This window comes from Podarcis vaucheri (assembly GCF_965113315.1).
Source record: "Podarcis vaucheri genome assembly, chromosome: 6".
NCBI classification, from domain to species: Eukaryota; Metazoa; Chordata; class Lepidosauria; order Squamata; family Lacertidae; genus Podarcis; species Podarcis vaucheri.
In genome coordinates this window covers 43,718,769-43,746,697 of record NC_138764.1, presented here as the reverse complement: position 1 = coordinate 43,746,697, position 27,929 = coordinate 43,718,769, and the positions used below count along the sequence as shown (strand labels likewise).

Genomic DNA, 27,929 nt, shown 5'->3' with positions numbered 1-27,929 from the left:
GTGTAGAAGTTTCTTAAACTAGAAACAATATGCTGTTCTCAAATTATTGGTAATGTAGGTCACCAACTGCTTCTCTTCCCCCCTCTCAGTTGATTCATGCAGCAGTGAATTCTGAATAAGATACATTAGGAAAGAAGGAAAGTTTTATTCTGCAACTATTAGTAATGAAATCAAGTTAAGCGTGGAACTGGGGCACATGGCCTGATGGAGAATAAGGTAAATCTATCAATATCTTCAAGACAATTGATAAGCCTGAACTATGTGGGGTTGTTTTTCAAAACTTTGTTAGCAGGGTTAAACTACAGTGTATCACAGCTTTTTTGACTATGCTGTTAATAGGTGGGTGTACATATTTTCCACAGCAGTTAAAAATTATTAGCATTTGACTGTTATAAAATTTCAGAGCATGCAATGTTAAGATGTTTTGTGCTAAGCTGGTATAATAGAGATGGTCTTGATCTTCCCATAGGAACCAGTTCTTCCTGTTTGACAGGCTTGTCCCTTTTTCTATCACCTGCTTCTGTTAAGATACTGCTTTTATTCTTTCCCTTGCTTTATTCTATGTACACACATCTACACTAGAGTTCTTTAGGATATAGACCCCTCCCCTGACAGATATGGTGAAGCACGTACTAGTGCTGAAGCATTCTATTTTAAGATTAAATATTATTTAGATAAAGGTTACATGCCCTCTTGCTGTCCCTAGCTATCAGAGATGGTTCCTGTTCTTGTTACCTATCCTGTAGGTAACCTTGTAAATCACTGTTCCTATTCTGTCCCTGTCTTTGCTTATTGGGGTTGCCTTGCTTTTTTTAGGGTTCTGCTCTTCCAACCGGGTTCTCTGCAAGCGAGATCTCTTGTAGAGAGGGTTAGCAGGACTGTTTGTGTCCCTAATCACACATCAGAGAAACATGCGTATCTATAGATGTAGCTTCAGAAGCAAGATATCTAGGGATCTTTTATCCAGAGTCATTGCACGTCACTGGGGACACTGCACTGCAACTTTAAATCTCTTTAATTAAATGGGGGAAATCAACAAGGAACACTGAATCCCCATTTCAAAAAACCTGCATTTAATTACAGCACTAAAACAGCATTTGAGAGTAGGATAGTTTTATGTCCTCACTCCTAAATTACAAAATTCAGTGTGTATGGAATAGTAAAGTGGTTCAAGTAAAATTGTACAAAGACTACCTAAACCTAGGCTGCCTAGAGAGCTGCTTGCGTTTAACTGTTTTCTATGATAAAAACAGGAATAGAGGTAGGGAGTCTTACTGTTGCAGTTGCACCTCCTAATAGCTGGTACAGCAGGATTAGAGGTGAGATGGACACCAACGCTAGAGATGGGATGAACGTTAGGAAATACTGGTATTTTCACTAGGGTCTTAAAAATGCATGTTACTGCCTCCCTTCTCCGGATGATCACCAGACAAACAAGACAGTGGGTATAAATATCTAGCCTTCATCTTTCTTTGGAAACCCTCACGCCTCCCTCATCGACTCCCTTCTCCTGAAACTCCTTCAACTGTAAAATCTCAACTGTTAAATCTCAAGCTCCCTCCAATACTTATGAAAATAATCCTGCATGGTGTACTATGGTATTGTCAAACCTAATTTAACTTGGAATCCAAAGAAATGAACCAAAGAACCACTCAACTGCTTTTAGAGTACCAAAGGAGTTTGGGGATGGGATGGTGGGTTGCGGGGAGGTAGAAGTTAAGCCTTGAGTCGCTCTTTCCACCCCAGCCTTGTTGTCGGCCTTGCTGATGTGGTCCAAAGGAAAGCAGAGCAATACATTTGGCACCAGCTGGGCTGCAGGAGTTGCTGGAAGGAGATGTGCAACCCTCTTAGGGACTCTACTCCAGATTTGTGCAGGGTTTACTCCTTAGCCTTTTCTTATCCTGAAGATATGCTGCAAGGTCTCTCCTAGATGGACTACCTTCCCATCTGCCCCTCACTTCCCTCTACAACATGTGCAAAAAAGCCTTCTTGACCACTGGACCCACTATTTGTCTCATCCACTCAATCAGCTGGAGCTAGTCTTCACTTGCAAAGGAAGTTCTTAACTTACCGAGGGTCTGAGGCCCATCAACTACTCTCACCTGGTTTATCCAGCCAGTCAAAGTCATTCCTGGGGTGTGGGCACCGCTGCATGCTGACAGCTTCTAGGACCCACAGGTGAAAGCTGAGTGCAGACTGGGGACCAAAGGTGGACAAACTACCCCAGAAAGGTACATACCCCACCAGAGGTACTACCAGTGCTATTTTTCTAGAAAAAGAGGTGCCGGAACCAATGCTTTTTTTCTGGGAGTACTCAAGGGTACCAACACTTTTTCCCCTGGAAGAAAAGCACTGGCTGGAACTCACCATGAAAACCTTAATTGTTCTCTTATAATGGCGATGGTGCCCACCTGGAAGGTTCTGGAACTGAGTTCTGGTAAGTTCTGGCTGGGGGGGGAAACCCTGGGTACCCTAGCCTAACACACCACCCACCCCAAGTTTCAGATTTTCAAATACAATATTCTTCATTCATGTATCCCAATGTTACCTTCCTGAGGTTATCTTAAAATAGAAACATCCTTATATAACTATTGTCCAGCAGGATAATACAATGCACAAATGAATATTCACTGTACTTAGAAGGTGTCACAAGGCCTAACCTACATTCAGTGTACTTTTGTTAGTGAAGTTTTGTTAACAATTTTGTACTACCGTAATTACAGAGGTAAGTATGGTTGCAGAAATTTTTTTTCCTATGCCAATTTCATCACTTCCAGTTGAATAGGTCTTTGTTCAACATTCTGTCATTGATGTTTTATGGCATTATTTTTCTTTACTCTGTAGGAAATAGTTTAATAGAAAAAGCCCATAATTTATTTTCTTTTGTTTTTATGCTTTCTTTTTTTTTTTTGCAGATGACATCGTTAGAATGATGGTTACAGCTAACATTTTAGTGGTATTATACATACTCTTCTGCAAAATATGCCAAGTCGTCCTTTCTCATCATTGTTCAGCAATTACAGAGCAAGTTAAGTATTATGTCTTCTAAGACACTGGGAGATAATGAATTTGTGAAATCTAGAAATTTATATTAGCTGCCGTGTTTCCTATATGCAAGCCTTCAATGCAGCCAGCGTAGGATTTGGCTACTTGGCAATATAGCAGAAAGAGTCAGTCATATCTCAGTGCAGATATCGGTCTGAGTGGTTTCTGTAAAGTGGCCAGGCTAATTGAGGGGACCTGACAGAATGATTCAGTAGGGGAATCTGATTGAGCAAAAGGGTCACTTGGAATAAAAATAAAAATAATTCTTTATTAGAATGGTCTTCCACTTGAGAACTTGGTTTGAACTGATAATCAGGAGGCACTGAATGGGCAAGGGTTTAATTTTCCATGTTCATAAGTAAACAGAACTAGTCACGATGGGTTATTTGTTAGAGGCCAAGAGACTTCATGTGAAGCGCTTGTCATTCTCAGAGAAGAGGTCTCAGTGAAAGGGATAAAAATCCTTTGTCAAATTAAACATCCAAGTTACAAAGCTTATAGACCCATAGCACTTATATTTGTGCAAATGTGGAGATTTGCTCACAGTGTACTCAAGTTTTTGAACCAATACTGGTTATTAACTTGGGTTGCATATGGACGTACCTACCTACAGGGGCCAGTGTGGGTTTTCCTGCTGTAGCCATGCTCTGCTTCCCCCTTCTCTCTGGTATTGACACATCTACCTTTACCCAGGCTTTTAGTTTTCCTTAAAAATATGTGTATCTGGTTTTTCTTTCTTGGCCAATTTGATTTTTTTTTTTTTTTTAGTGAAACATTGCTCCAGGAAGAAGTGGGGAAGTGGCTTTGAGACTGGTTGGGCTTGTCATAACTGGCAATCTTTCTGTGCAGCTGCTTCTGGAAACAGAGTTGTGTACAAACTATGCCTGTAAAGCACATTCAAAACACATTCTTTCCCTCAATGAATCATGGGCACTGTACTTCTCCTAAGCCCCACAGAGTTACAATTCCCAGTAAACCTTAGTAAACAATAGTGCCCAGAAATATTTGAGGGAAAGAATGTGGTTCAAATGTGATATAAGGATATAATGCGTACACTTACCCTAGTTGCTGTTTAGCTTGATTCTTTGATGGATGAATACAGATACACAGTGGGTTAACCCATCAAGCTATGCATTCCTGTACCTATCATTCCTTCACTGCCTAGGGTTCCAATTTTGAATTCCCACATCCTATGGATGAAAAGATTTCCGAGGGCGTGACACATACTGTAAGAACACAAGAGCCTGCCAGATCAGTCCAATGCCCCATCTAGTCCAGCATGCTGTTCTCACAGTGGCCAGCCAGATCTACCTATGGGAAGCCCACAAGCAGGACATCACAGCTACGTTACTCTGCCCACCTGCAACTGGTTTTCAGAGGCACACTGCCCTGGCAGTGGAGGCAGCACATAGCCATTGTGGACAGTAGCCATGCCATATGTGCTGTGTGAGGAAGTACTTTGTTCTTCTGTCCTGAATCATTCCACATTCAGTTCATTGGATATCCTTGGGTTCCAGTGTTAGGAGAGAGGAAGAAAAATATTTTTGTATCCATCTTAGGATTGATTTCAGCATTAGGATCACTGCGATAGACAACTGAAGGCTGACCTGGAGAACCCTTCATGTAAACAGTAGAGTTGCCATATTTCAAAAAGTAAAAACCAGGACACCCCAAATGATTTTCCGATTGATTTGCCTAAGATCCAGCACAAAGCGCCACATTTCAGAACCCCCCCCCCCAGACATCAATTCCACCTTTGAAATCCCAGTAATGTCCAGGAAAATCCAGGTGTATGACAGTCCTGGTAAACAGGGAACATGATAGATTACCAAACATTATTTGTTGAGTACCTATATTCTCCTAGTTACTCCTAGTAGATGTACTCAACAAAGATGCTTGAGAATTGGACCAACAACCCATGAGGGCCAAAAGGAAGGACTAGATCTTAGGGAAACACATGGAACTGAAATACAGGGTGGGGGGTGAAGGCAGCGACCCTCTGCACACTAACATGGTAATAAGCCTCATTAAACTGAGTGAGATTTACTTCTGAGTGAACATGCTTTGGATTGCAATACAAATCGGGGATTTCCTTATAGAGCTCTGTGGAGAGTAAACGTTGTCTTCAAACACATGGGACCCACACTCAGAAGAAGTGTAAATCAATGGTTAGAGATTTAAGATATGCTAATGTCGTTCTCAGATATTGCTGAAAATGTGTAGAAACATGGTTCTAGGATGTGCTTTCCATCTCCTACTCATATCATTCCCAAAAATATATTTGTCAGCAGTGATGCAGGCCTCTAATCTTATTTTTAAAATAGTATTTGTACTTTCAGCTCAAACTGCCATTTCCTTTTTGATAAAAATCATTTAAAAGGTTATCATTTTCCTCAGTCAAAAGAGAATTAGTTTATGCCTCTAAATAGATTCCTCAGTGCTTTATCATTAAAAACATTAAGACAAAAATAAAATAAAATAAAATATGTGAGCAGTAGGAGACTGGGAGGTGGTTGGACCTTTGGATGACCAGGGAGCTCAAGGTGTGTTAAAGGAGGATAAGGAGATTGTAGAGAAGCTGAACCAATTATTCGCAAATGTCTTCACGGTGGAGGATAAACGGTAGGAATGGACTCTGAGGAACTGAAGCAAATAGTGGTGATAAGAGACAAAGTTCTAGGCCTTACTGGCAAAATGAAAACTGAAAAATCACCAGGTCCGAATGGTATCTACTCAAGTGTTCTAATAAAATTCAAATATGAATTTGTTGATTTTCTAACAAAAATATGGAACTTGTCCCTAAGTCCCTCGATACCTGAGGACTTGTCAAACATTTCAGATTGTGCTTGTTGCTCTATCTTTTCAAGATTTTATTAGATTTTGGGATTATAGGAGTACCACTGAAATATTTTGGCCAGATAGAGGGTGCCTGATTAGGTTGCGTATGTTTGTTTGTTTGTTTTTTAAAAAAAGCTAAGATATTTATGGCAATTAATTTATTTCTCCCCCTCAGATACTATACATTGTCCTGGGAAGGTGTGGACGGAACCAGCTTCAACGATTCAAATGGGCCAGAATATTACTATAAACTGCCATTCCGATAAAGATGTCTGTCAGAATTCTAAAAAACGTATGCTTCTAAATCAAAGGGAGGTCGAGGACAGATTGGTGTCGGTTATAAACAAAACTACAGTTCAACTCCAACTTCATAATTATAACATTTCATTTTCCACAGTCATTTGTTATACTGTATGTCCTCCAGAAAAAAACGAAATAATATGCGGAACAGAATTTTGCGTGGGCCGTAAGTAATTTATGTGTATGCTGTGTAGGTAATTTTGCTGCTTGTAATTAATTTCCGTTAATTTGGGAAGTAAAATGAGTTAATGATTGAAATGATCAGCCACTGAGGCAAGCATTTGATGAAGTAAACTATAGTCTATGAAATCTTATGCAATATTAAAACTGCTAGTATTTAAAGGCATCACAAGACTCTTTGCTGTGTGTTTTGGCAAAAGACTAACAAGGCTACCCCCTTTGGAAATAGGCGAGGATGACATTTTGCTGGTGGGGCTTTACATTTTTAATTTAAAAATTATTAGCTAAGGGCTTTGATCTTAGGCTGCAATCCTGCAATCCTAAACACTCCTAATATCTAGGGAAGAAGCCCACTGAACACAGCAGTACTTACTTAGGCCTAAACTTGTTACTCAACAGCAGTAGCTGCTTTATTTATAATTTTAATTTTTTTTGTATTTTTGATATTGCATGCTGCTTTGCTATTACATATGAAAAAGTGTGTGTGTAAAAATAAAGATCGCACTACCAAACACATTGATATAAGTTTCATTGACTCAGTAACATGTATATTTATTTTAAGTAACTTCTACTGTATGCAGTGGAGCTTACTCTGAAATTAACGTGCATAGAAATGTCTTGTTTCCAAGTGAATAATATATTACTACAGCCAACAACAAATTTAATACATGCCACTGGTTGTATAAATTAAAACTATTACCATGAACACTTTTCCATTGATAGTATACGGTATATCACTAGCCTCAGTAGCATATTTGGACATACTTCAGTTGGCTTATAATATTGAACCACTGGGAGGAGAGATGCCCACTAACTGAAAAGTTAAGGCTGATCAGAAGAAGAACAGCTCTGAGCTTTAACTTCAGACCAGTAGACTTCACAGCTTGGGCATAAAGATGGTTTAAATGATGAGCAAAACCTAATCTTAAAGGTAAAGGGACCCCTGACCATTAGGTCCAGTCGTGGCCGACTCTAGGGTTGCGGCGCTCATCTCGCTTTATTGGCCAAGGGAGCTGGCGTACAGCTTCCGGGTCATGTGGCCAGCATGACTAAGCCGCTTCTGGCGAACCAGAGCAGCGCACGGAAATGCCGTTTACCTTCCCGCTGGAGTGTGGTACCTATTTATCTACTTGCACTTTGATGTGCTTTCGAACTGCCAGGTTGGCAGGAGCAGGGACCAAGCAACGGGAGCTCACCCCATGGTGGGGATTCGAACTGCTGACCTTCTGATCGGCAAGTCCTAGGCTCTGTGGTTTAAACCACAGCACCACCCATGTCCGAATCTTACAGTGCTTTTAAAAATGGCCAGTATTGGCCATTTCTGAGGTGGATTTAAAACAGGACATTATCTTGTAAGCTGTTTCAAGCTTTGACCTTAGAACAACGAACTGCAAAATAATAAAGGATTGCACAGTGGTTGCAGAATATTTTAAAATTCTTTGCTAGACTGGTAGCCCACTTCTAAACTACATGCCTATAAGTGAACCCCATTCACTTCAACATAACTTTCACATTAGTGTGCTCAAGACTGCAACTTCAAACTGCTCAGATTGTTCTATTTCTTCTTAAGGAAAATAGCTCTTTTAAAAGTATTTGAAAAAGATGTGATTTAGAGTAACAGAAGACATGATAAAGTATTTAGTCACATGATAAGCCACCCGCTAACTACCTTTATGTGTTTTGAATCAACAGAATCTTACATGCTTTGTAATTTGTAGATTCACCGGACATGCCAGCCAACTTAACCTGTGTTGTATATGAGTATTCGGATAATATGACATGCACTTGGGACCCAGGCAAGGACACACAACTAAGCACTAGGTACAACCTATATTTGAAAAGGTAAGAAAGTTGATTGAAGCATCTATCTCAAATCAGACTAGATTTCAGGGTCCCTTCCAACTCTATGATTATATGATGAATTTCAACAGTTTTGTGTATTTTTTAAAGGAAAGTAGCCTTTAGCGGACTGCAGTTTTGAGCAGAAAAGCGATGGGTAGGAGGGCACTTGATGCTTTTCTCAGCATCATTTTGCTACACATAATCACCCCTAGCTGCTGCCCACCACCACAGAACTTCAGATGATCATTTGCAAGTGTAAATATGCACCTGGAAAGGGGGGGGGGGTTACTGTGGAGAGAGGCGAACTTTTGCAGCTCACTATAAAACAGTTAAGTAAATCAGCACTCCACTGCTTAAAAATGCAGCCTTCCAAGTCCGGTTCTTTTTTTCCTGTTCTTTTTTAAAGCACATACAAAACATGGTTGGGAAGCTATGTGAGAATAATTTGCAGGTAATGTCAAGCTTGCTCCTAAAACTAGGTTAACTGTGAGTTCAACCAAAGATTAAGACACGCCAAAGCTGCAACTGACATTGTGGTCTGACTACGTGGACTAAACCTGTGGTGAGAGACAACTCACAAACCAGTGACGATCGTGTATGTGGTGTAGTGCTGATGACTGAAAAAAAGCTGGTGTCCTACTTACATTTTCAGGGAGTGGGGGCGGGGGGGGGGGCGAGAGCAGGTCACCAGAGGTGTCCTTTTGGTGGTAGTCATGATTCACCTCTTATATCAGAGTTCTACACTCAGCAGAAGCGGCAAACATGCCTCAGTCTGCAGTCTAGCAGCCTGTGCTTTGGCTGAAATTAGTTTCAAGCAGCCAAGGATTGTTGGAGCTTGTCTAACACTTGAACAGCAGGTCCACAGTCTGCGATGAAAAAGCACTTTCAACATGAGTTTCAAAAACAATTTGCAATATGTGATGGCCCAGCTCAAACCCAGGATGTGAGGAAGAGTGTCAAAAGTCCCCAAACTCTCAGGACACACTTAAAATATCTTCTCCCAGTCTGTTTTTGTATTACTATTTTTTTTGCAAATATAAACATTAGGGCAGCAAAATAGGCATGACCCAGACACAGTAAAAAAACAACAACAAAACTCTTATTCTGCTCACTTCAGGGGATAAATTTGCTTTGGGCCAAATGGCGTGTTACATGGCAGGTCAGTCATCATCTAATTATGGATGAGTGTGATGACCTGGTGTAGCTACTGAGATATGAGTAGGAGAGATGGGTGGGCAGACCTTACCCTGCTCTGTCTCACTGGATATTTGGTGCAGCACAAACCTTGGCTGGAGGGCCAGGGAAGTGGGTTTGCGGCTGTTCACAATTTGTTATCCCTCACTGGGAAATCTCTGCCTTGGAGCAGGGCAGCATCTGAAGTTGCGTCTTAAGAGACAGGGATATCGTTGGTATGCTGTCCACCCAGCTGCGCAACATTCTCCCTGACCAACCTGGCTGAGGTCATCTTGAGAATGGTATTGGTGGATCCCAGGCAGTAATTCTGGGTGACTTCAACATCCATGGCGAAGTTGCCATTGGCCTCACAGTTTAATCACAGTGCCCTGAGAAAGGAAGAGGCAAGGGGCCACATGCCTCTAAAACAATGTTAGAACAACACCTACTTCTTATTAATAATATTTTGTTGCTTTTTGTTTTTTAATCTACATTTATATGTTTAAATATTTTAGTATGGTTAACAAGGCTTTTAGGCCTTTGGGCTAAGATCAAGTATAATGCAATCTGCTTTTTCAAAAGCAGCTACTTTAGATTTTTAGTTTACAGTTACAGCAGAGTAATATGCTTCTTGACTGTTTGATCTTTATAGTTTTCAGGGAGAAGAAAATAAAACATTTCCGGCAAACAATGCCTCAGGTACCATTCCTCTGAGTCAAATGTGGAAAAACAAAACATTTTATGTTGGGGTCTACGCTGAAAATCACTTAGGAACGAACTGCTCAGAAGAACTGTATGTTCACCTTGATGATCTAGGTAGTGTGCAGTAATTTCTAAACTTTATTTTTTAAAAGCTGGTTTTGTTTTTAGTCTAGTATATGACTAAATTTATAAGATTAAGGTCGTGATGGAAGATTTGAGAATAGAGTGGCTGGGAAAACCCAGCCAGATGGGAGGGGTATAAATAATAAAATAATAATAATTATTATTACCTGCAAGATGCTCCAACCTATTAATGCCTCCTAATAGGAATATTAGTAGCCAGCCATGCCCACTTATAGCAGACAAGTCTGCACATCCCCAAATTTCCCCTCTTCCCCTCACCATCTGTCAACATTCTGCAGCTATTGAGCCTGCTGAATACCCACTGGACTATTTTTGTGGAGATTTGTCCCCTTAGTTTATTCTGTACTGCTGCAAACCTCGTTTTCACAGAGGCCCTCAGCACCTGAGTTTGCTATTAAAAGGAGTGATACTTCTAATGGTGCACAGATACTTGGTGTATATTTATAGGCATGATCTTAGGTCCAATCTTTGCTCTGTGGATTCTTCTGTCCTGAGAGCTGAAGAGCTTCTTCCATGAGTGCCTCTTCCTTCTTGTGGGTGCAGGTTTCAACATACCATTGCTATAATTTGAAAGAGGCAGTAGTTTTATGGCTATAGTGCTTTGCACAACTACTGGAAACTGTGTGATTGATGCCTTGTCTACATTAGGAGTGTGCTCAGATAGCAGCTATGCATACGATAAAAGAGGAAGTACAGGAAACAGAATTGCATATAGCCTGAAGTTACACTGGGTTTTGTGCAGCACACACCTTCCGCAATTCCAAACCCAACCACCCTAATTTCTTAATCTGCTGTTTATCCTATTGGGGATCAGAATAGCACTAGGAGATTGTTTCACTCACTGCTGAGTTGAAGCAGATTAAACCAGGACCTGGCCTTCAGAATTCATACTGAGAATGTTTAGAAATTTGTTGTCCCACTTAATTCATCCAGAGCTATTTGGCTTGCTAGCTGGGTTCTGTGCTGCACCTGTTCTATGCTTGTGACAGACAGTGATCTTGGCTTGTGGTCCAATACTTATATGCTTGAGGTAAAATACAGCTAGAATCAACTACACATAGAGCAATATCTTCTTCTTCGGCGATCACTCATAGCCGAGTAAGATTGTCTTCCATAAACACGGTTTTAACAATGAGTCCATAAGTGACTGTGGAGGCCAATTCTGGATCCACACATCCTTCCACAGTGGGGACATTGGTTCCCGGGTGGAAGTTGATCACGGTGTAGATTTGCCAAGCGTGCCTTCCTCTTAGCACATTTCTCCCTTGTGTTCTGAATTTGAGTGTCTTCAACGTCCATGACACCTTTGGTAAAGGCTGTTCTATATATCCCAGTTAGCCACTAGGACATAATTCCTCTGAGTTGGTTAAACTGGCCTTCTGCAATGTACTCTTTTTGCCTTTCCTCCAGTTGCTCCCTGACCTTGTTTGCAGACGACCTTCATTTTAATTCTTGAAATGAAAGGCAATATAATAGTAGTAGTAGTAGCAGCAGCAGTTTCATTATTAGAGACTGGATTTAACATTATTTTATCTCTTTTAGTGGTACCAGCTACACCCATTATTATCCAGATTGTAGACTCTCCATTATTTAAGACTACAATACATTGGGAAAAGCAAACTGCAATCAATGAGACTTATTGTGAAGAACGATACAAGGAGAAGACAGGCGAAACTTGGCATGTGAGGCAACCCATTCTGGGTTTTGGATGTATCATAAGCAGTGGTTTGGCTGCCGCTTTTCATCGATTTTGGTGCTAAACCTTCCATACATGACTTTATATAGTAGTAAGATTTCAATAGCTTCCTGGGCAGAGTTTTACAAATACAAGAGTTTTACAAAGACATGGATGTGAAATGTATCCTGCTCCTAGGATGCGTATGTTGCATATATTCATATACCTCCTGCATTTTGGTGAAACTGATTTTTTTATTTCTTATTGTACCCTTTTTATAGACAAATAGTATGTGTCCCTGACAGTTTACCCTGATGGAGTGTGGTCCTCAGTAATCCATACTAACAATTTAAGTTGTGGGTATCTCTCTTCTACCTCATGTAAAGTAACTGAGTGAGTCAGACTATGCCCAGCATAATTCACTCTAATAGTGATATCCCATCCACTGAAATAGAAGAGAGATTCCTTTGGTACAATTTTACTTATATTTAATTGTGAGTGGTCTGAACAGTCCTCATGCAATAAGGTAGGTTAATCCAGACCAGTGTCTCTCAGAGGAACACTACCTTTCTGAACTGAAATTGAGGAAGGGTGGTCATCAACAAAAACAAAAAGAAACTGAAGATACACCTCACCTTTATAAGTATACAGAGATCCATGACTTTGGGCTCACAAGAGCAAATGCTTTGAAAACATTTTTTTCTCTTGACACACCAGACCTTTTTTTTTATGGCAGTGATTTTGTAATCTCTGATCTAAACAGTGGATAGAACAATACATAATTGTCCTGTTGCTTTTCCATTTTAGGTTAGAAAATGGGGTGCTGACTTTAAAAGGGAACATCAAACTGAGTACAATTTAGATGCAAACATGGAGTATGAGTTTCAAGTTAGATGCAAACTAACTCATGCCCAAAGCTTTTGGAGCAAATGGAGTGAATCTGCAGTGCATATGACTCCTGAGGCAGGTGAGTTTCACTGCTCTCTCTTCCCTGACCCCCAAGTCCTTTTTTCAGCTGTACAGAGAGGATTGTAACAGGAATGCTTCAAGGGATTTAAGTTGCAACAAGCCAACCAAGCATAGCATTCTGAGCACATTCTCAGCACCAAGTGTGCAAAGGAAGCTGTACCTTAATCAGCTCAGGAACTGGAATACCTGATTATATCTTTGGTTGCGCTCTTATTTCCTGTGTTGTCTTCTACAGATTGTATCACTTTGGTAGCAAATATTACCTCATTGTGGTATTATGAATCTTAAAAGTCCATGGAAAAATCCCCTGATAAGAGAGAGTATATACCCTATTTCAGTTTCAGTTGCACAATACAGTGTGATCTGGAAATTCATTCATAAATTGAAAAGTGAAATGATTGTGCCTATCCTGTCTCTACAGCAGAGGAGTCAACAACAACCTTTCCCCCTCCTTTGAAGTTTTATATGCAAATAAAAGTAAATTCCAGCACAATCCTATGCATCTTCACTAAGAAGTAAGTCCCGTTGAGTTCAGTGAGGCATTAGGAATGGGAAAGCCACCTTAGACATTATAGAGAATCATAGAATTGTAGAGTCGGAAGGGACCCCGAGAGTTATCTCATCCAACCCCCTGCAACGCAAGAGTTTCAATTAAAGTATCTATGACCGATGGCCATCCAATCTCTGCTCAAAAACCACCAAGAAAGGAGAGTCCACCACCTATCTTGGGTGTCAGTTCCACTGTCAAACTGCTTTTACTGTCAAAAAGTTATTTCTGATGTTTAGTCAATCTCCTTTCTCGTAACTTGAAGCCATTGGTTTGGCTCCTACCCTCTGGAGCAGGAGAAAGCAAGCTTGCTCCATCTTCCATGTGACGGCCCTAGATATTTGAGATGACTATCATATCTCCTCTCACTTTCCTCTTTACCAGGCTAAACATACCCAGTTCCCCCAAATTGTTCCTCATAAGGCAAGTACAGTAGCCTTATGTAACCAGAAGTGGATTTTTGTGTGGATGGACTATGAGCTTAGTTCTGGTACTTAAAACAAATTCCTGGATCCAGAACTGTTTAGTTCTATGTCTTTTTTTGCACTGACCTCCAGCAGATCTTAGGGTTCTGATCTTTTGTGAAAAGAAACAAAAGTAGATTTTGCAGGCCTGAAATCTGCCCCTTCTAAGGGGGCTGTGAGGCCAGCAAGGCAGGCAAACAAACTTCCCAAAGTGATGTGTGTGCTATCTTCTAGATGAAGCTCCATATTCAACACAGTAATTTAGAAGTACAGATATTTATTAATGATTAAGTACACACACAATGTGTACAACATCCGTCAACTGGACTCCACTTTTTCTTTCAGAGCTGACTACCCAATTTTGTGTGTGTGTGTGTTTTACAGCATCTTAAGCTGAGCAGGCTATAAAGGAAAGAAGTTAGACAAATCTAATAGGCCAGGCCTAAATTGCTCTAAGCAGGCTCCCTTTAAGGGAGAGTTGCAGGGTGGGCAGCAGTACTAGGCGTGGCTTTGCCTCCACCTGCAGCAACAGTAGCAGCTTCATAGGGCAGGGGAAGGCCACAACCAAGGATTGCTGGCAACAGGAGGTGAAACCCTGAGCCACACAGCCTCATTTGCCCAATGTGCCGCTGCAGTGCTCTTAGGCATGGGTAGGCAAACTAAGGTCCAGGGGCTGGATCTGGCCCAATCGCCTTCTCAATCCGGCCCGTGGACACTCCGGGAATCAGTGTGTTTTTACATGAGTAGAATGTGTGCTTTTATTTAAAATGCATCTCTGGGCTATTTGTGAGGCATAGGAATTTGTTCATTCCCCCCCCCCCCAAAATAAATATAGTCCGGCCCCCCACAAGGTCTGAGGGACAGTGGACCAGCCCCCTGCTGAAAAAGTTTGCTGACCCCTGCTCTTAGGCCTCTAGGAGACTTTATGACAATACAGTGGTACCTCGGGTTACATGCGCTTCAGGTTACAGACTCCGCTAACCCAGAAATAGTACCTTGGGTTAAGAACGTTGCTTCAGGATGAGAACAGAAATTGTGCCGTGGCGGCACAGCGGCAGAAGGAGACCCCTTTAGCTAAAGTGGTGCTTCAAGTTAAGAACAGTTTCAGCTTAAGAACGGACCTCCAGAACGAATTACCGGTAAGTACTTAACCTGAGGTACCACTGTAAGCTGTTTTAGTAGAAATAGTAGTAGTGACCCCTGCTGGCAAAACAAATGAATAGTACAGAGAATTTACCAAGTGCTTCATCCATATTTGAGGGGGAAATGGCTGGCTTTCAGGAATAAGACCATCACTCCTTCCCCATACCTGATTCTAATAAATGTACATATAGATGTGGATAGACATAAAAGAATAAAGAACACAGTTGCACCTACCAGTGGCAGCAATAAGAGCAACTCTTTCCTGATTCTAATGTATTTAAATATTCTTTCTTGTTAGTTTTTATGTTTTTAGCTCTGTACTATTTGATTTTTCTTTTCTTAGCTGAGCCTGCGCTTTTCTGCCAAATAGGATGGTCTAGTGGCAACCTCTAGTCTTCATTTCCCACACTGCTGTAGATCACCATACACACAGAAAACATCTCATTAGCTCCAAATGTTCACAGTTAGATTTTGCAATAGATGCCTTTGCTCTTTTATATACTGTATATGCAAGACCAAAACAAGTAACAGACCAAGCCAGACTTTTTACCATGATTTAAATTGAAAGTCAGTGGGCAAAAAAACCCCCCTCATATTCAGATATTTATTTATTTATTTATTTATTTGCATTTTGTTTGTTTATCTGCAGAACCTTCTTCTATACTCGATGTGTGGAGGTTTCTGGGGCCAACTTACCCAAATGGTAGCCAAGAGGTGGTCATCTTAATCAAGGTGATATTTTCCTCCTTTCCAGACTGAACACATTGCAGGTTAAGGGAGTCCAGGGTGGTCTTATTTTAATAAGGTCTAGAATTCAGAAAGGTGTTAAAAATATAAGGCAGTTTCTTCAGTTGGGGCCAATACTGGAAAGAATCTGCCATGGGGTTGTATTTTGACTCAATAACATCACTCTAAAGGCTAGGAAAAATACACAACTGCATACAGGAAACATTAGAAATGCCACTTTCTTACTTGATTCTAAGAATTTATTTAAATAAGGAAAAATAGCTGGGGAGGGGACAACTTGGAGAGGTGAAGCAGCAGGGAAAGAGTTAAGCAAGCCTTCCTCCAGCTGCTTTCCCAAACTCCTGGTGACCTCAAACAGTGAGGCTCTTCTTTGCAGTGGTTTCTGTTGCAGTGGTTGGCAAGCAGCTAAGGAAATGCAGGTTTAATCACATTTCCCCCTTAGCTGCTGTGCATGTGAAACTGCATGAACCCCCCCCAAAAAAACCCCCCACAATGCAGCTTTCTAAAGGCAATTATCTTGCTTTCTCTTCCTTCTCTTCCTTCCCACATCCCAGCCATTTTTTCCTAAGGAGAGCAGAGGAAGAATTTTGGGCTACAGGGTGTTCTGTGAAAACCAAGGAGAAATTGTGGATTTATGTAAAACGACAGAAATAAAATGCCAAGTTTTGGTTCCCCCAGCAGTTACCACTCTCCATGTGACAGCACATAATTCAAAAGGAAGTTCCAAACCTGCGAATATTACAGTGAACCAACCTCCCCACAGTCTCCATGGTAAGATAAAAGCAGTACAGTACTTTAAAACTTTTGAGAAATGGATAATGCATTGTTAAATTGTGTCAGAGAAGAAATTGACCCTATGATTTCCCAACATTCAGACCCCCCCCCCCAACTATATAACTAACTTGACTTCTAGTTTGCTCCCTTTGGAAGCATAATGTATTAACACACAAACAGGACCGCTTTCATCCATTTCTACAATCCCAGTTTTGGAGATGCCAAACCAGATAAGTATTCCATTTCAGCAAAAGTATGAAAGATAAAGCAAAAAGCTGACATCTAAACATATCAAACTCCATTTTAAAATTATGTCTTAGCCATCATGACTATTAAAAACAACAACTGGGGACAATATGGGAATGACTATTATCAAGTTTTAAATGAGTTGGAATTCATAAAGAATATACAGATGCAAAAGAGGACTTGATTCCTGCTGTGCTGTGCAAAAGAGGGGATTTCAGCAGATACAGCTATAGGTAGGGATGGACTTTGGTACTATGGCGCCCTGAGCTAGGCCAAAAGTTGGTGCCTCTCCCCAGCCCTCACGCCATGCTGTGCTTTGGGAAAGAGGTGTGAGGTCTCCAGCAGGGTCCTACAGCCCTCTCATCTCCTCCCCAAACTGGGCAAGCACTAACTAGGCTTTGGAAAGGAGAACTGAGGACTCTAGGACCCAAGGAAGCTGTCAGAGCCCTCACATCTCCTTCCCGTGACTGGGCAAGTGCTTGCGGGTGTTCTCTCTGCTTGACAACCAGTGCAAAGAGAACCAGCCATGTTGCCCTCAATCCGCCTCTGCTGTATGAGAAGCTACACTTGCTGAAATTCCCTCTTCTGTACAAAAGATGCAGGATCCCTGTTCTCTTTTCCATCTGGTCACCCTAGGTGAATGACAATCTGAGAAATACACCTTTGCGGTCCCATTAATGCCAGAGGGGTTTATGCCTACGTAGATGGACACGGGATTGCACTCCTAGATGGATCCTGCAGAATAATCACGACAGTATTTTTGTCATTTCCGCTCTCTCAACATGAGAGAGAAAGCTGGTATTGCAATTCCACAGTTCTGTCCTGGTTTTGGACACGCTTCTCCTTTCTAGCTTCACAGGATGCTTCTGGCTGTTCTGCTTCCTTAGGAATTTATGGCTCTTAGGGAGTCCAGCTCAGTACAACAATCCCAGAAATTTTATTCCAGTTAACTATGTGATGCTAGAAGAGAACCTTATCAAAATTATAGCTCTTTACCACCATCCACTTGGGTTGTAGATCGGCCTCGAAATGTTGAGAACACAGGTGCCCAAGTTTACTCTCTGGGCTGATTCTCAGGGACAAGTCTCACCCCAGACAGCACCTCTTTAATTTTCTGCCCTCCAGCAGGAGATATAGAAGTATAATCAGTCGTACCAACAGGCTGAAAAAAACAGTTTCTATCCGTGGGCTGTTAGGCTGCTGAACAGAAAATAATATAGTGCAACTGACTTTCGGGGTTGGTGTGTTGTGCGACAAGCACACAGAGTGCAATGAGACTGAGTGTTTGTGGGTGGGGGAGGGAGGCTCGGTTAATTTCATTGTACACAGGTTGTACATTGACAATAAAGGTATTGTTATTATTATTATTAATCATTCAGCAACTGCAGCAAGTGGTGAATATATTATACTTGCAAAATGTCCATCACTTTTATGAGCTTCTCTGGAATGCATGTGTGTATATGAAGGCATTTGTCTTATCTTGCTGCTGCAGGAATAGCAGATCAGAATTTGAGGAGAGGAATGTGGTCATACTTGGATGACATCACAGGCAAGGGTCCCAGACCCTCTTTTGCCCATTGGTGGATGAGTATAACAGCTGACAGGGAGCTTGCAGGAGGAGGAGGAGGAGGAGGAGGAGGAGGAAAAATGTTTCTCTGGGTTCTTTCCCTCCAGTTATACAATTTCCTTGATCCTTATTGACATTGATCTTTCTAGTGTATGCACTTAGCTTAAAGAAAAGGTCCATATCCTCACTTGGTTGATTTCCAGTGTGCCAGAGATGAAGAAGCTGCACTCCACTGTATGCTCCCCATCAATACACCCTTCACTCATTTCATGGGCACCTTCTTCCTATTGCAAAACTATTTCAAATATTTGGCTAGATTTTAGACAACAGTCAAAGTCATCCCTGCTGCTTTCCCCTGTAGATTTCCCACCACCTACCAACATGCAAATGAACCGCGATGAACAGAAAGGGATTTCTGTTGTATGGAAACCTCCCCAACCCATTGGAAAAGTAGTTTTGTGGTACATAGTGGAATGGACGTCTGCAGGACATGGACTTGTGTGGGAAAAAGTCCCCATCCAAAACACAACAACATATATCAAAGGTAAAATACAAGCCAACTCTTTTTAGTGGCCTTCATGATATGTTGGGCTGATGACATGCATAGCTTCTTAAACCCAGAATAATTGAGCCGCTCAGGAACAGCCAACATGGTGCTCTCAGACAACAACTCCCATCAGTCCCAGATAACCTAGCTTATACTCAAGGATGATGGAAGCTGTTGCCCAACAACCTCTGGAGGTCACCAGGTTTGCTACCCCAGGAGTAGAGTTTGCAAACATGAAGAATCACTTTTAGTGAAATCTGTTTTCCTCACCCTTGGTCACCAAGAAAGCATCTTTTGCGGAGGAAATCTAGTTTAAAATCCAAAAGACAACAAACCTACCAAACCTACAAGCAAACTTAGCAAAGACTACCAAAATCAACATGGACAAATAGAGCTACTGTGGGAACAAAATATAAGAAACCCACATTGAGCCACCTGAGCTGCTTATGTGGAGAAAGGGATACAAATGTGATAAAACATTTTAAAATGACTGTCTGCTCCCCCACCCTTCCCCAAGAAGTCAGAACAAAATCATGGGATTAGAATTCATTGGTTCTTATTTCTGAAGTTTTACTCATGATTCCTTTTTAAAAAAATTATACAGTAGAACTTATTTTCATGATTAAAATAAATGAATAAAACCTCATCCTTACAGAAAATGTCAGAATGGGGCATAACTTCAACATTTCAGTGTATGCTGTGTATCAAGATGGCACCAGCAAGGCCTGTTCCATCCCGAGTAAGTACCATTGGGGCCATTGTAAGGGGACTGGCACTATTTCATAGTGTACTGTGTTTGAGCTAAACTTCCTCCATGGAGTGGTCATATCTCCCTGACTAAAAAATATTTTTCAATGTGTTTATGTATATATGGTAATTATCTTATTCAAACTGGAATAAGATAGTTTCGGGGCATTAACTGGAATTAAACATGTCCTTAAAAGGTGTGGATGAGGACATGTTTCATAAATAATGTACAGTACACACATTTGTTTGCTGTATGTACCCATATTACTCTGTAGAGAGCCATACTAATCTTTCATGTCCACTGTGTGTGTGTATGTCAGAGAGAGCAGCAACTGGCCCTAATTCACCTGCGTACGTACAGGAAAAAACTAAAGATAAGCACGACTTTCACATCATTAGAAGAAACATACTAAATCAGACATTCTTGCTCATTTCTGTTAACTTCCCTTTAGTTGTATTACATCCTTTGATGATTTTAAAATTCTTCCATCAGAGATGCAGTATAAGATTGTTAGATAACCAAAGCAGTTCTACACCATGAATAATAAGGCCTTGATAGGAATTAAGGCGAATTTGCCAAGGACAATGAAAAGTAATAAGTTTGCTGGAATGACTTTTATGCCCAGCCTTGATTAAGCAGATTATTGTGAAATAGTAGATACTGTACCACAATTATGTAAAGTGTTACTGGATTTCATTCAAAGTAATACACCGGCTTTAACTGCTGAATCAGGGGACCCTTCTGTCTATCAAGGTGTATTACTGTGCTCTTACATACAGATCCAACCCCTGTATCCTCAATAATATTAGTAATAATAATTTTATTATGTTTTTTATATGTCCTGGAAGCCTCCCAGAGTGACCGGGGAAATCCGGCCAGATGGGTTTAATATTATTAAATTTATTATCTGCCCTTCATCAATAGGTCCCAGGACAGTTTAAAACAGCTGAAAATTAAAAACAGTTAAGGCAGATTACAATCACAAGAACAGGGTGGCCCTGAAAGCACAAAGGGTAAAGAGGTGCGTTTTCAGCATTTAGTGAAAGCTGTATTGTGAGGAAGCCAGATACACCTGGGAGGGAGGGAATTCCACAACTTAGGGGCTGCCACAGAAAATGCACTCTCCTGGGCCACCACAACCCAAACTTCTGAGGCTACCAAGAGCGCCCCCTCTGCTGACCATAACACCCAGGAGTGTCTGAAGGGACCTTATCTTTAGGGGTAATCTCAATGTAGCAGGCAGAAAACCAACAGCTGGAAGTTTTCTGAACACGAAGATGCAGGAATTGCACAGGTTCCTTGGCAAATCCGTAACTCCAGCCAAAAATGATGAATATTTCATACATACTAAAACCCTTGCAGAAAACATGTTCCTGAGATTGCTTCTCTAAAGCTCTAACTAAATTTAGAAATTACACCACAGGGTTAATAGCGGCAACATCCCAGCTACTCTAATAATTTCCTTTTACTGCCACATCATATTGCATTTTTTTGTTAGAATTTGCTGTGGCTCCAAAGACCACAAGGCGGCAGTGTTTAATGAAAAATTATAATACGTACAGTAACTATTTTAGGGCTACTGCCGTTACCTACATACAGTTCTGTTGTTTGAACAAAATCTCCATTTCTTAAGCATAATGGAACACAATGCCCATTCTGTATTTCTATCACAAATGACATTTTGGCCCATTCACTCCTGCAGAAATGTGGAGCTATAAAGAAAACAAATGCATTCTTTTAGACTGGTGAGGGTGAATATCCAATCATTCTACTATTTGCTGCTGGTGCTAGTAATATTTTCACTAGAAAAAGGAAAAGTCAAAATGACACTTTCCCTTTTTTGAACTGGAGCTCTCTTATTTTTCTGATGCTACAAAGAAAATAGCACACCCTCTGGAATGTGCTTTCTGAAGAACTGCTGCACACTGCTTCATGGTAAAGCTGAACCAGCTGCTATTAAGTCCCTAGATCAAAGGAATGTAAACTTAACACCCCTAAATAAAATGGCAGTGATCCAGAGAGAGTGATCCACTCAGTGGATTTGTAACTGGCTGACTGACCGAACCCAAAGGGTGCTCATCAATGGTTCCTCTTCATCCTAGAGAAGAGTGACTAGTGGGGTGCCACAGGGTTCTGTCTTGGGTCCGGTCTTATTCAACATCTTTATCAACGACTTGGATGATGGACTCAAGGGCATCCTGATCAAATTTGCAGATGACACCAAACTGGGAGGGGTGGCTAACACCCCAGAGGACAGGATCACACTTCAAAACGACCTTGACAGATTAGAGAACTGGGCAAAAATAAACAAGATGAATTTTAACAGGGAAAAATGTAAAGTATTGCACTTGGGCAAAAAAAATGAGAGGCACAAATACAAGATGGGTGACACCTGGCTTTAGAACAGTACATGTGAAAAGGATCTAGGAGTCTTGGTTGACCACAAACTTGACATGAGCCAACAGTGTGACGCGGCAGCTAAAAAAGCCAATGCAATTCTGGGCTGCATCAGTAGGATTATAGCATCTAGATCAAGGGAAGTAATAGTGCCACTGTATTCTGCTCTGGTCAGACCTCACCTGGAGTACTGTGTCCAGTTCTGGGCACCACAGTTCAAGAAGAACACTGACAGACTGGAACGTGTCCAGAGGAGGGCAACCAAAATGGTCAAAGGTCTGGAAACGATGCCTTATGAGGAACGGCTAAGGGAGCTGGGCATGTTTAGCCTGGAGAAGAGGAGGTTAAGGGGTGATATGATAGCCATGTTCAAATATATAAAAGGATGTCACATAGAGGAGGGAGAAAGGTTGTTTTCTGCTGCTCCAGAGAAGCGGACATGGAGCAATGGATCCAAACTACAAGAAAGAAGATTCCACCTAAACATTAGGAAGAACTTCCTGACAGTAAGAGCTGTTCGACAGTGGGATTTGCTGCCAAGGAGTGTGGTGGAGTCTCCTACTTTGGAGGTCTTTAAGCAGAGGCTTGACAACCATATGTCAGGAGTGCTCTGATGGTGTTTCCTGCTTGGCAGGGGTTTGGACTCGATGGCCCTTGTGGTCTCTTCCAACTCTATGATTCTAGAGACATACACATGCAGTTCCCATTGCCAGCTATTGCAGAGTTTGCAGCAGGTGTGGGTGGGTTTACTAGACATGTCATCCAACTACAGAAATATTTGTTGATTAATCAGTTAAGTTGCAATTGATTTAGTTAGCTAAACTGGTTAAAGTATGCCTATGAATAAAACATTTTATCAGAAGAAGAATATTTTTGTTGTTTTTAAAACATTAATAAGCTTAGGAAATCTGATTGTATTGTCTGGAATGCACAAGCACTCTATCAAAATAGATAAATAATAATACTTTCTACACCAGAGTTGACACCAGTACATGTAATTTCATTTAATTCAATTACAGATCCTACCAGGACGGCTACCAACAAACAACTCTTTTTGGCAGAGCTAGTGTCGGCACCTGGTATCCTTAGGCAGCTGCTAAGGTCTCAGCGCCCTTACATCTCCTCCCCGGCCCCCGCATGCTGCCAGAGCACTTTGAGCAATGCAAAGTATTTGGACCAAGCCACCTTTTCAATTTCGCAGAATGACCTCAACCTGGCATCACTCAGAGGCATTGTGGGAAATGGAAAGGGTGGCTAGATGCAGCTGTTTCGCACTACAGCCAAGTAAGCCTAGTACTGACAAAGAAGGGCGGCACTAGACGAGGATGCTTTACCCAGGACCTCCTCAAACCTGGAGGCCAGTGGGACACGAAGAAACCCCAAACTGACAGAGCTGCTGAATGAATGTAGACAATACCCCCCCCACACACACACATACACACTACACTACAAAAGATACGTTGGCTGGATCCTAAGGCTGAGTTTTAGGAGAGATACAGTCCCACAAGGGGAGCGTAACTCCGTGATGACACACGCGCTTTGCATGTGAGAAGTCCTAGGTTCAATCCTCAGCCTCTCCAGGTAGAATTGGGAAATCATGGGGAGTTGCTGCCTGCCAGTGAATACCCTGGCCAGTGGTTAGAGATCATGGGAGTTGTAGTCCAATAGCACGTGGAGGGGTCAGAGCTTCTCACAGTGGTGTAGGCAAATATTGTGTTGCATGAACTAGATGAATTCCTCGCTTTATGGAAGTTACCTCTGTTCCTTGTTCACAGAAGTGACATGTTTTCACCAACTGCAACTTTGAGAATATTCATCCAACAACCAGTAAATACAAATTGCAGTTTAAATGAAAGCACTGAAGGGTTTCATCCCTTGGGAAAAGTGCTTTTGGTAAACTAATCACAATACAAGGGAACAAAGTATTCACTACACTTGCTGTTGTACCACAGTGGAAGTCATTCTCCTTTTTTGCTTTTCTTTCTCCCATTCTCTGAATAGCATTGCCGGGGAAAACTCAAGACACATATAATGGTCCAGGAAATATGTTTGCGGTTACCAACGGTAGGAAATGTCTCTGTGTCAGGTTTCCAGAAGAGAGGTTTTCTGTGTTACCAGATTTGGGAGGGATTTTTTGGTTGTTGGGTTGTTTTTTTTACACCAGCCAGTGATAACATCTCAAAGAGGTGGGAACTGAGTGCAGCATTCACTGACGTGATTATAGGGAAATGAAAGTTCAGGGTGTTTTCACACATAAAAGAGCTAACTCAAATTATTCTCAATCCAGAGACATCCTGGGTTGAATATACAATATGAAAATAGTCATATGAACTTTTAATGGTTGATTTTTAAAATTGTCAGTCGAGTGGCTAAAGGCACACAGAGGAGATTTGGTGTACATAAAACAACAGGGGTGAGATGACGTGTTTGCTCTTCAGGAAACATAACCTGCCATCACCAATTGCTATCTTGCTCCATACAGTATCTCACATTCCATCAAACTGGCATGATACCTCTCAGAATTTACTCAAGACTTGATTTGTCAACTGTGGATCTAATTATGCTACTATCTACCGTAGTTTGCCAAGGAAACACAATTCTCTAGTTAAGCATCTTTATCACTCTGCTAAAGATAAGAAAGGCTAACAATGTGTATCTTGAGTACAAAGTGCCATTGCCATCATATTCATGAGTTCTATTAAATTGTCAAGCATGGTCAAATCAAAGCTTCATAATAAGCATAAGGCTCCCAGCCAGTTTCAGTGGCACCTTGTACTGAAATACATTATAAGAAACCTTGGCAATTTGAAAAGCCCTCCTCGGTGCACCAGCTTAGCTATTCAGTGGTTGATATGGCATCATGAGAACAGCTATGAGTAGAAGCACATGGTGGTCTATACAGGACACATTTCTAAGATGCAGGTTCATCAAAAGCAGGGAACAAAGCACTGTGATGATATACATCTGAACTTCACAAGCAATTGGTCAAGCATCATAAAGATATGATGAATTGTTTTTATTCAGCAAGTGAGGTGTACCCTGAGCTAATTCTAAATACACATATGGTGTAAAATCAAAGTGCTGATCATTTCTCTCTCTCTCTCTCTCTCTCTCTTTAAGGTGATGGTGATGATGGTGGTGGTGTTCTGTGGGGAACTGGCTTTGGAATGTTCTTCTTATTTATAATTATTTTGAGTTTGATTGCTACAAACATTAAGAGGTACAAGCGTGAAGTGTTTCCCCAGACTTTTCTCCTTAGCCTTCGAGCAAACTTTTCAGCCTTGGAAAATGTGTGTGCAGTGCCTGTTTGCGTGCATATTTTCCCTTATTAAAGCAGGGCAAGGGTGATGGTTTTGTAGTTGATTCGTAAAGTTATTTAGGGCTGGTGAAAGATTGGTCCTTAGCTGTAGTGCAGTATCTGACTGCAGTTAGGCTGAAATTGATGGCAAAGCTGTGTATTCAAGTGTAAAACAACTGAAAAGCAGGATGTGAGGCAACTTCATGCATAGAAGTGGTGGGCAAGAGAAAGATTCTATGACATATTTGACAAAAGATTTTCTCCATTCTCCTCATCAGAGTTATTTTTCTCTCAACGAGAAATGTGCTGGGGGTGGAGGAGTGATCTGGGAAGGGGCTCTGGAAGAACAGGGAAAGGGTTCAGCACTCCTCCTAGTCACTTGCCACTACTGCACCAAAATCATTCCAGACCCCATTTCACTTGTGTTTCTTGGTAACTGCATTTGAAGTTAAGGAGCTGCAACCATTACATATAATTCTGCTCTCAACCTTATCTAATCTACATAAGCATTTCCAATCCAGTAATGAATTTGAACCGTGATCAGTTCTTCCAAAATGCAATTCATGTGTTGTGCTTTTTTTTTTTTTTTTTAAAAAAGGGTTAAAACAGCATTTTGGTCGATAACACCGAAATGGCTTTTTGAAGATTATCCTAGAATGCAGAACAGCAGTGTGATCAAATCACTTCAGGTAACTCCACAAGTCAACATTCTATTTATTTAATGATTCTAAAGAAACTAGAGTGAAGCAAGGTGGCACCTTGCATTTGTAGGAAGAAATGTTTGCATGACTTTAAAAACAACAACAGCCCTGTATGCTTTATTTTATGACCATTACATTCAGAATATGTTGTGGGCCTATTTGGCTATTGCTTCTCATGTTCATCTCTCTACATGGCATGATCAGGACTTTGCACTCCTCCCCCTTGCTACAAGTGCAACATAAAATTGTCAGATTAGGAGATCCAAATTTACCTGAATGTGGAATTGTTCAAGATAATATATGACTTGATCTACTATTATCAGCATTCATCGCCCATTATTCAACTTAGTTCCATAGCTATTCATTCTTACATTCAAAGGTAACCTTAACTTTAAATCACAAGAAGTAATCTTTTGAAGTGTGAATACTCTCTTCTCTTTCTATGCATAAACAAAGGCTTACAGTAATTAAAATGGACCAACTCTGTTAACTGCTGACTTAAAAGCATAAAGGGGAAATAGTTCAGTATCAAACAACAAGTAAAGAAAAGCAACGAAGAAATTCTTGCCCGTATAGTAGCCTTAACTCTGTAATCCTGAAGAGCTGCTATCAGCCAGAGTGGACAATAGTGGGCTAGATTATGGACAAGTCTGACCTAGGATAAGACCTTATCTACAGAACTAGCCAGGCATTCACCCTCAGGAGATTCCCATCTCATGAGAGGAAAGAATAGAACTATAAAGTTAATCACAACTTAACTTTAGATAGATTGGTTCAAGTTGCATTGCATAGATTTTGCCTGTACCCACATATGCAAACCTTATTTTAACATTTATGTAGTTATCTTTTTATTCATGTTTCCTATCAGTTTTACAGATGCCTCAATTTATTTTATTATAATGTGTTATTTCTGTGTTCATTGCTCTAGACTAGATATTGAAACTGAATAGCTGTTTGCTACCTCCCCGCGCCTACATTTTATTATTTTTTCTGTAATTGTTTCTTAGGGGGAAAATGGTGGCATAACACACAATTCCACTGGGTTGTTCATCGATCATGAGGATGCTGTCGTAACTGAAGTGGAGGAGACACTGGTACACAAGGAGTATAAGGTTGTAGATCATAAAGAGGAAACTAGAGAAGCAGTTCTGGATAATGTTAACATTCCAGAAGACATACTGCTTGCTGGCAATTCGGACACGATGGAGGAAAATGGCTACAAACCTCAGATTTCCAGCCCAGCAGTCTTACAAGACAGTACTTATGAAATACATTCTCAAAGCCCAGATAAAAAACCAAACACCCCAGCTCTGCCCGTGAGTAGTTTAATAAAAGATTTCCCAAGTCCCATGGCTACCACATGGCCTATTGTTGGTACCAATGAAAATTCATTTTTATTTGATAAAATCAGTCTTGTTTTGAACAACAGTAAAAGTGGACAGAGCAACATGGTCAGCTCAACAGATGAAGAGCCACATACACCAACAGAAAACCAATGGAAGCCCCTACTTTCAGATGAAGATACTCAAGAACAGACCTTAATACCAGATGAACTTCTCTCTTGCTTAAATGCTGTGAATGAAGATTCTTCCGATATAATGTCTTACTTTCCTCAAAACGTTGCAAAGTGACTTTCTTATTAGGACTGAATATAAGATTTCTGCAACCATGACAAAATTCTGCATTTTCAAGTAGAATAACTCAAAGTATCCTCAACATTCTCAGTTCTCATTGTCCAATTTAAAAAAACAAAACAGCTGCAATTGCAACCATAGCATTACTTTCTCATGCCACTTTCTTACCTTGAGATGAAACCAGAATGCCATCTTGTGAATCCTCTTCTAAAAGGCAAAATATCATATGAGCCTATCATGGTTATCAA

At 40.9% G+C, this 27,929-nt stretch overlaps 1 protein-coding gene across 1 annotated transcript; it reads left to right on the top strand.

Moving 5' to 3' along the window:
• Window positions 1–27,705, top strand: IL23R (interleukin 23 receptor). The gene is made up of 16 exons (XM_082228423.1): window positions 1–216; window positions 2,916–3,029; window positions 6,059–6,175; window positions 6,281–6,349; window positions 8,082–8,205; window positions 10,031–10,194; window positions 11,767–11,906; window positions 12,707–12,866; window positions 15,672–15,754; window positions 16,324–16,540; window positions 18,718–18,900; window positions 19,559–19,642; window positions 24,050–24,112; window positions 25,169–25,268; window positions 25,945–26,035; window positions 27,055–27,705. Exons 2-16 carry the CDS (start codon window positions 2,930–2,932, stop codon window positions 27,676–27,678), a joined length of 2,319 nt encoding a protein of 772 aa, XP_082084549.1. The 5' UTR covers window positions 1–216; window positions 2,916–2,929; the 3' UTR covers window positions 27,679–27,705.
• The last annotated feature ends 224 nt before the right edge of the window (window positions 27,706–27,929 follow it).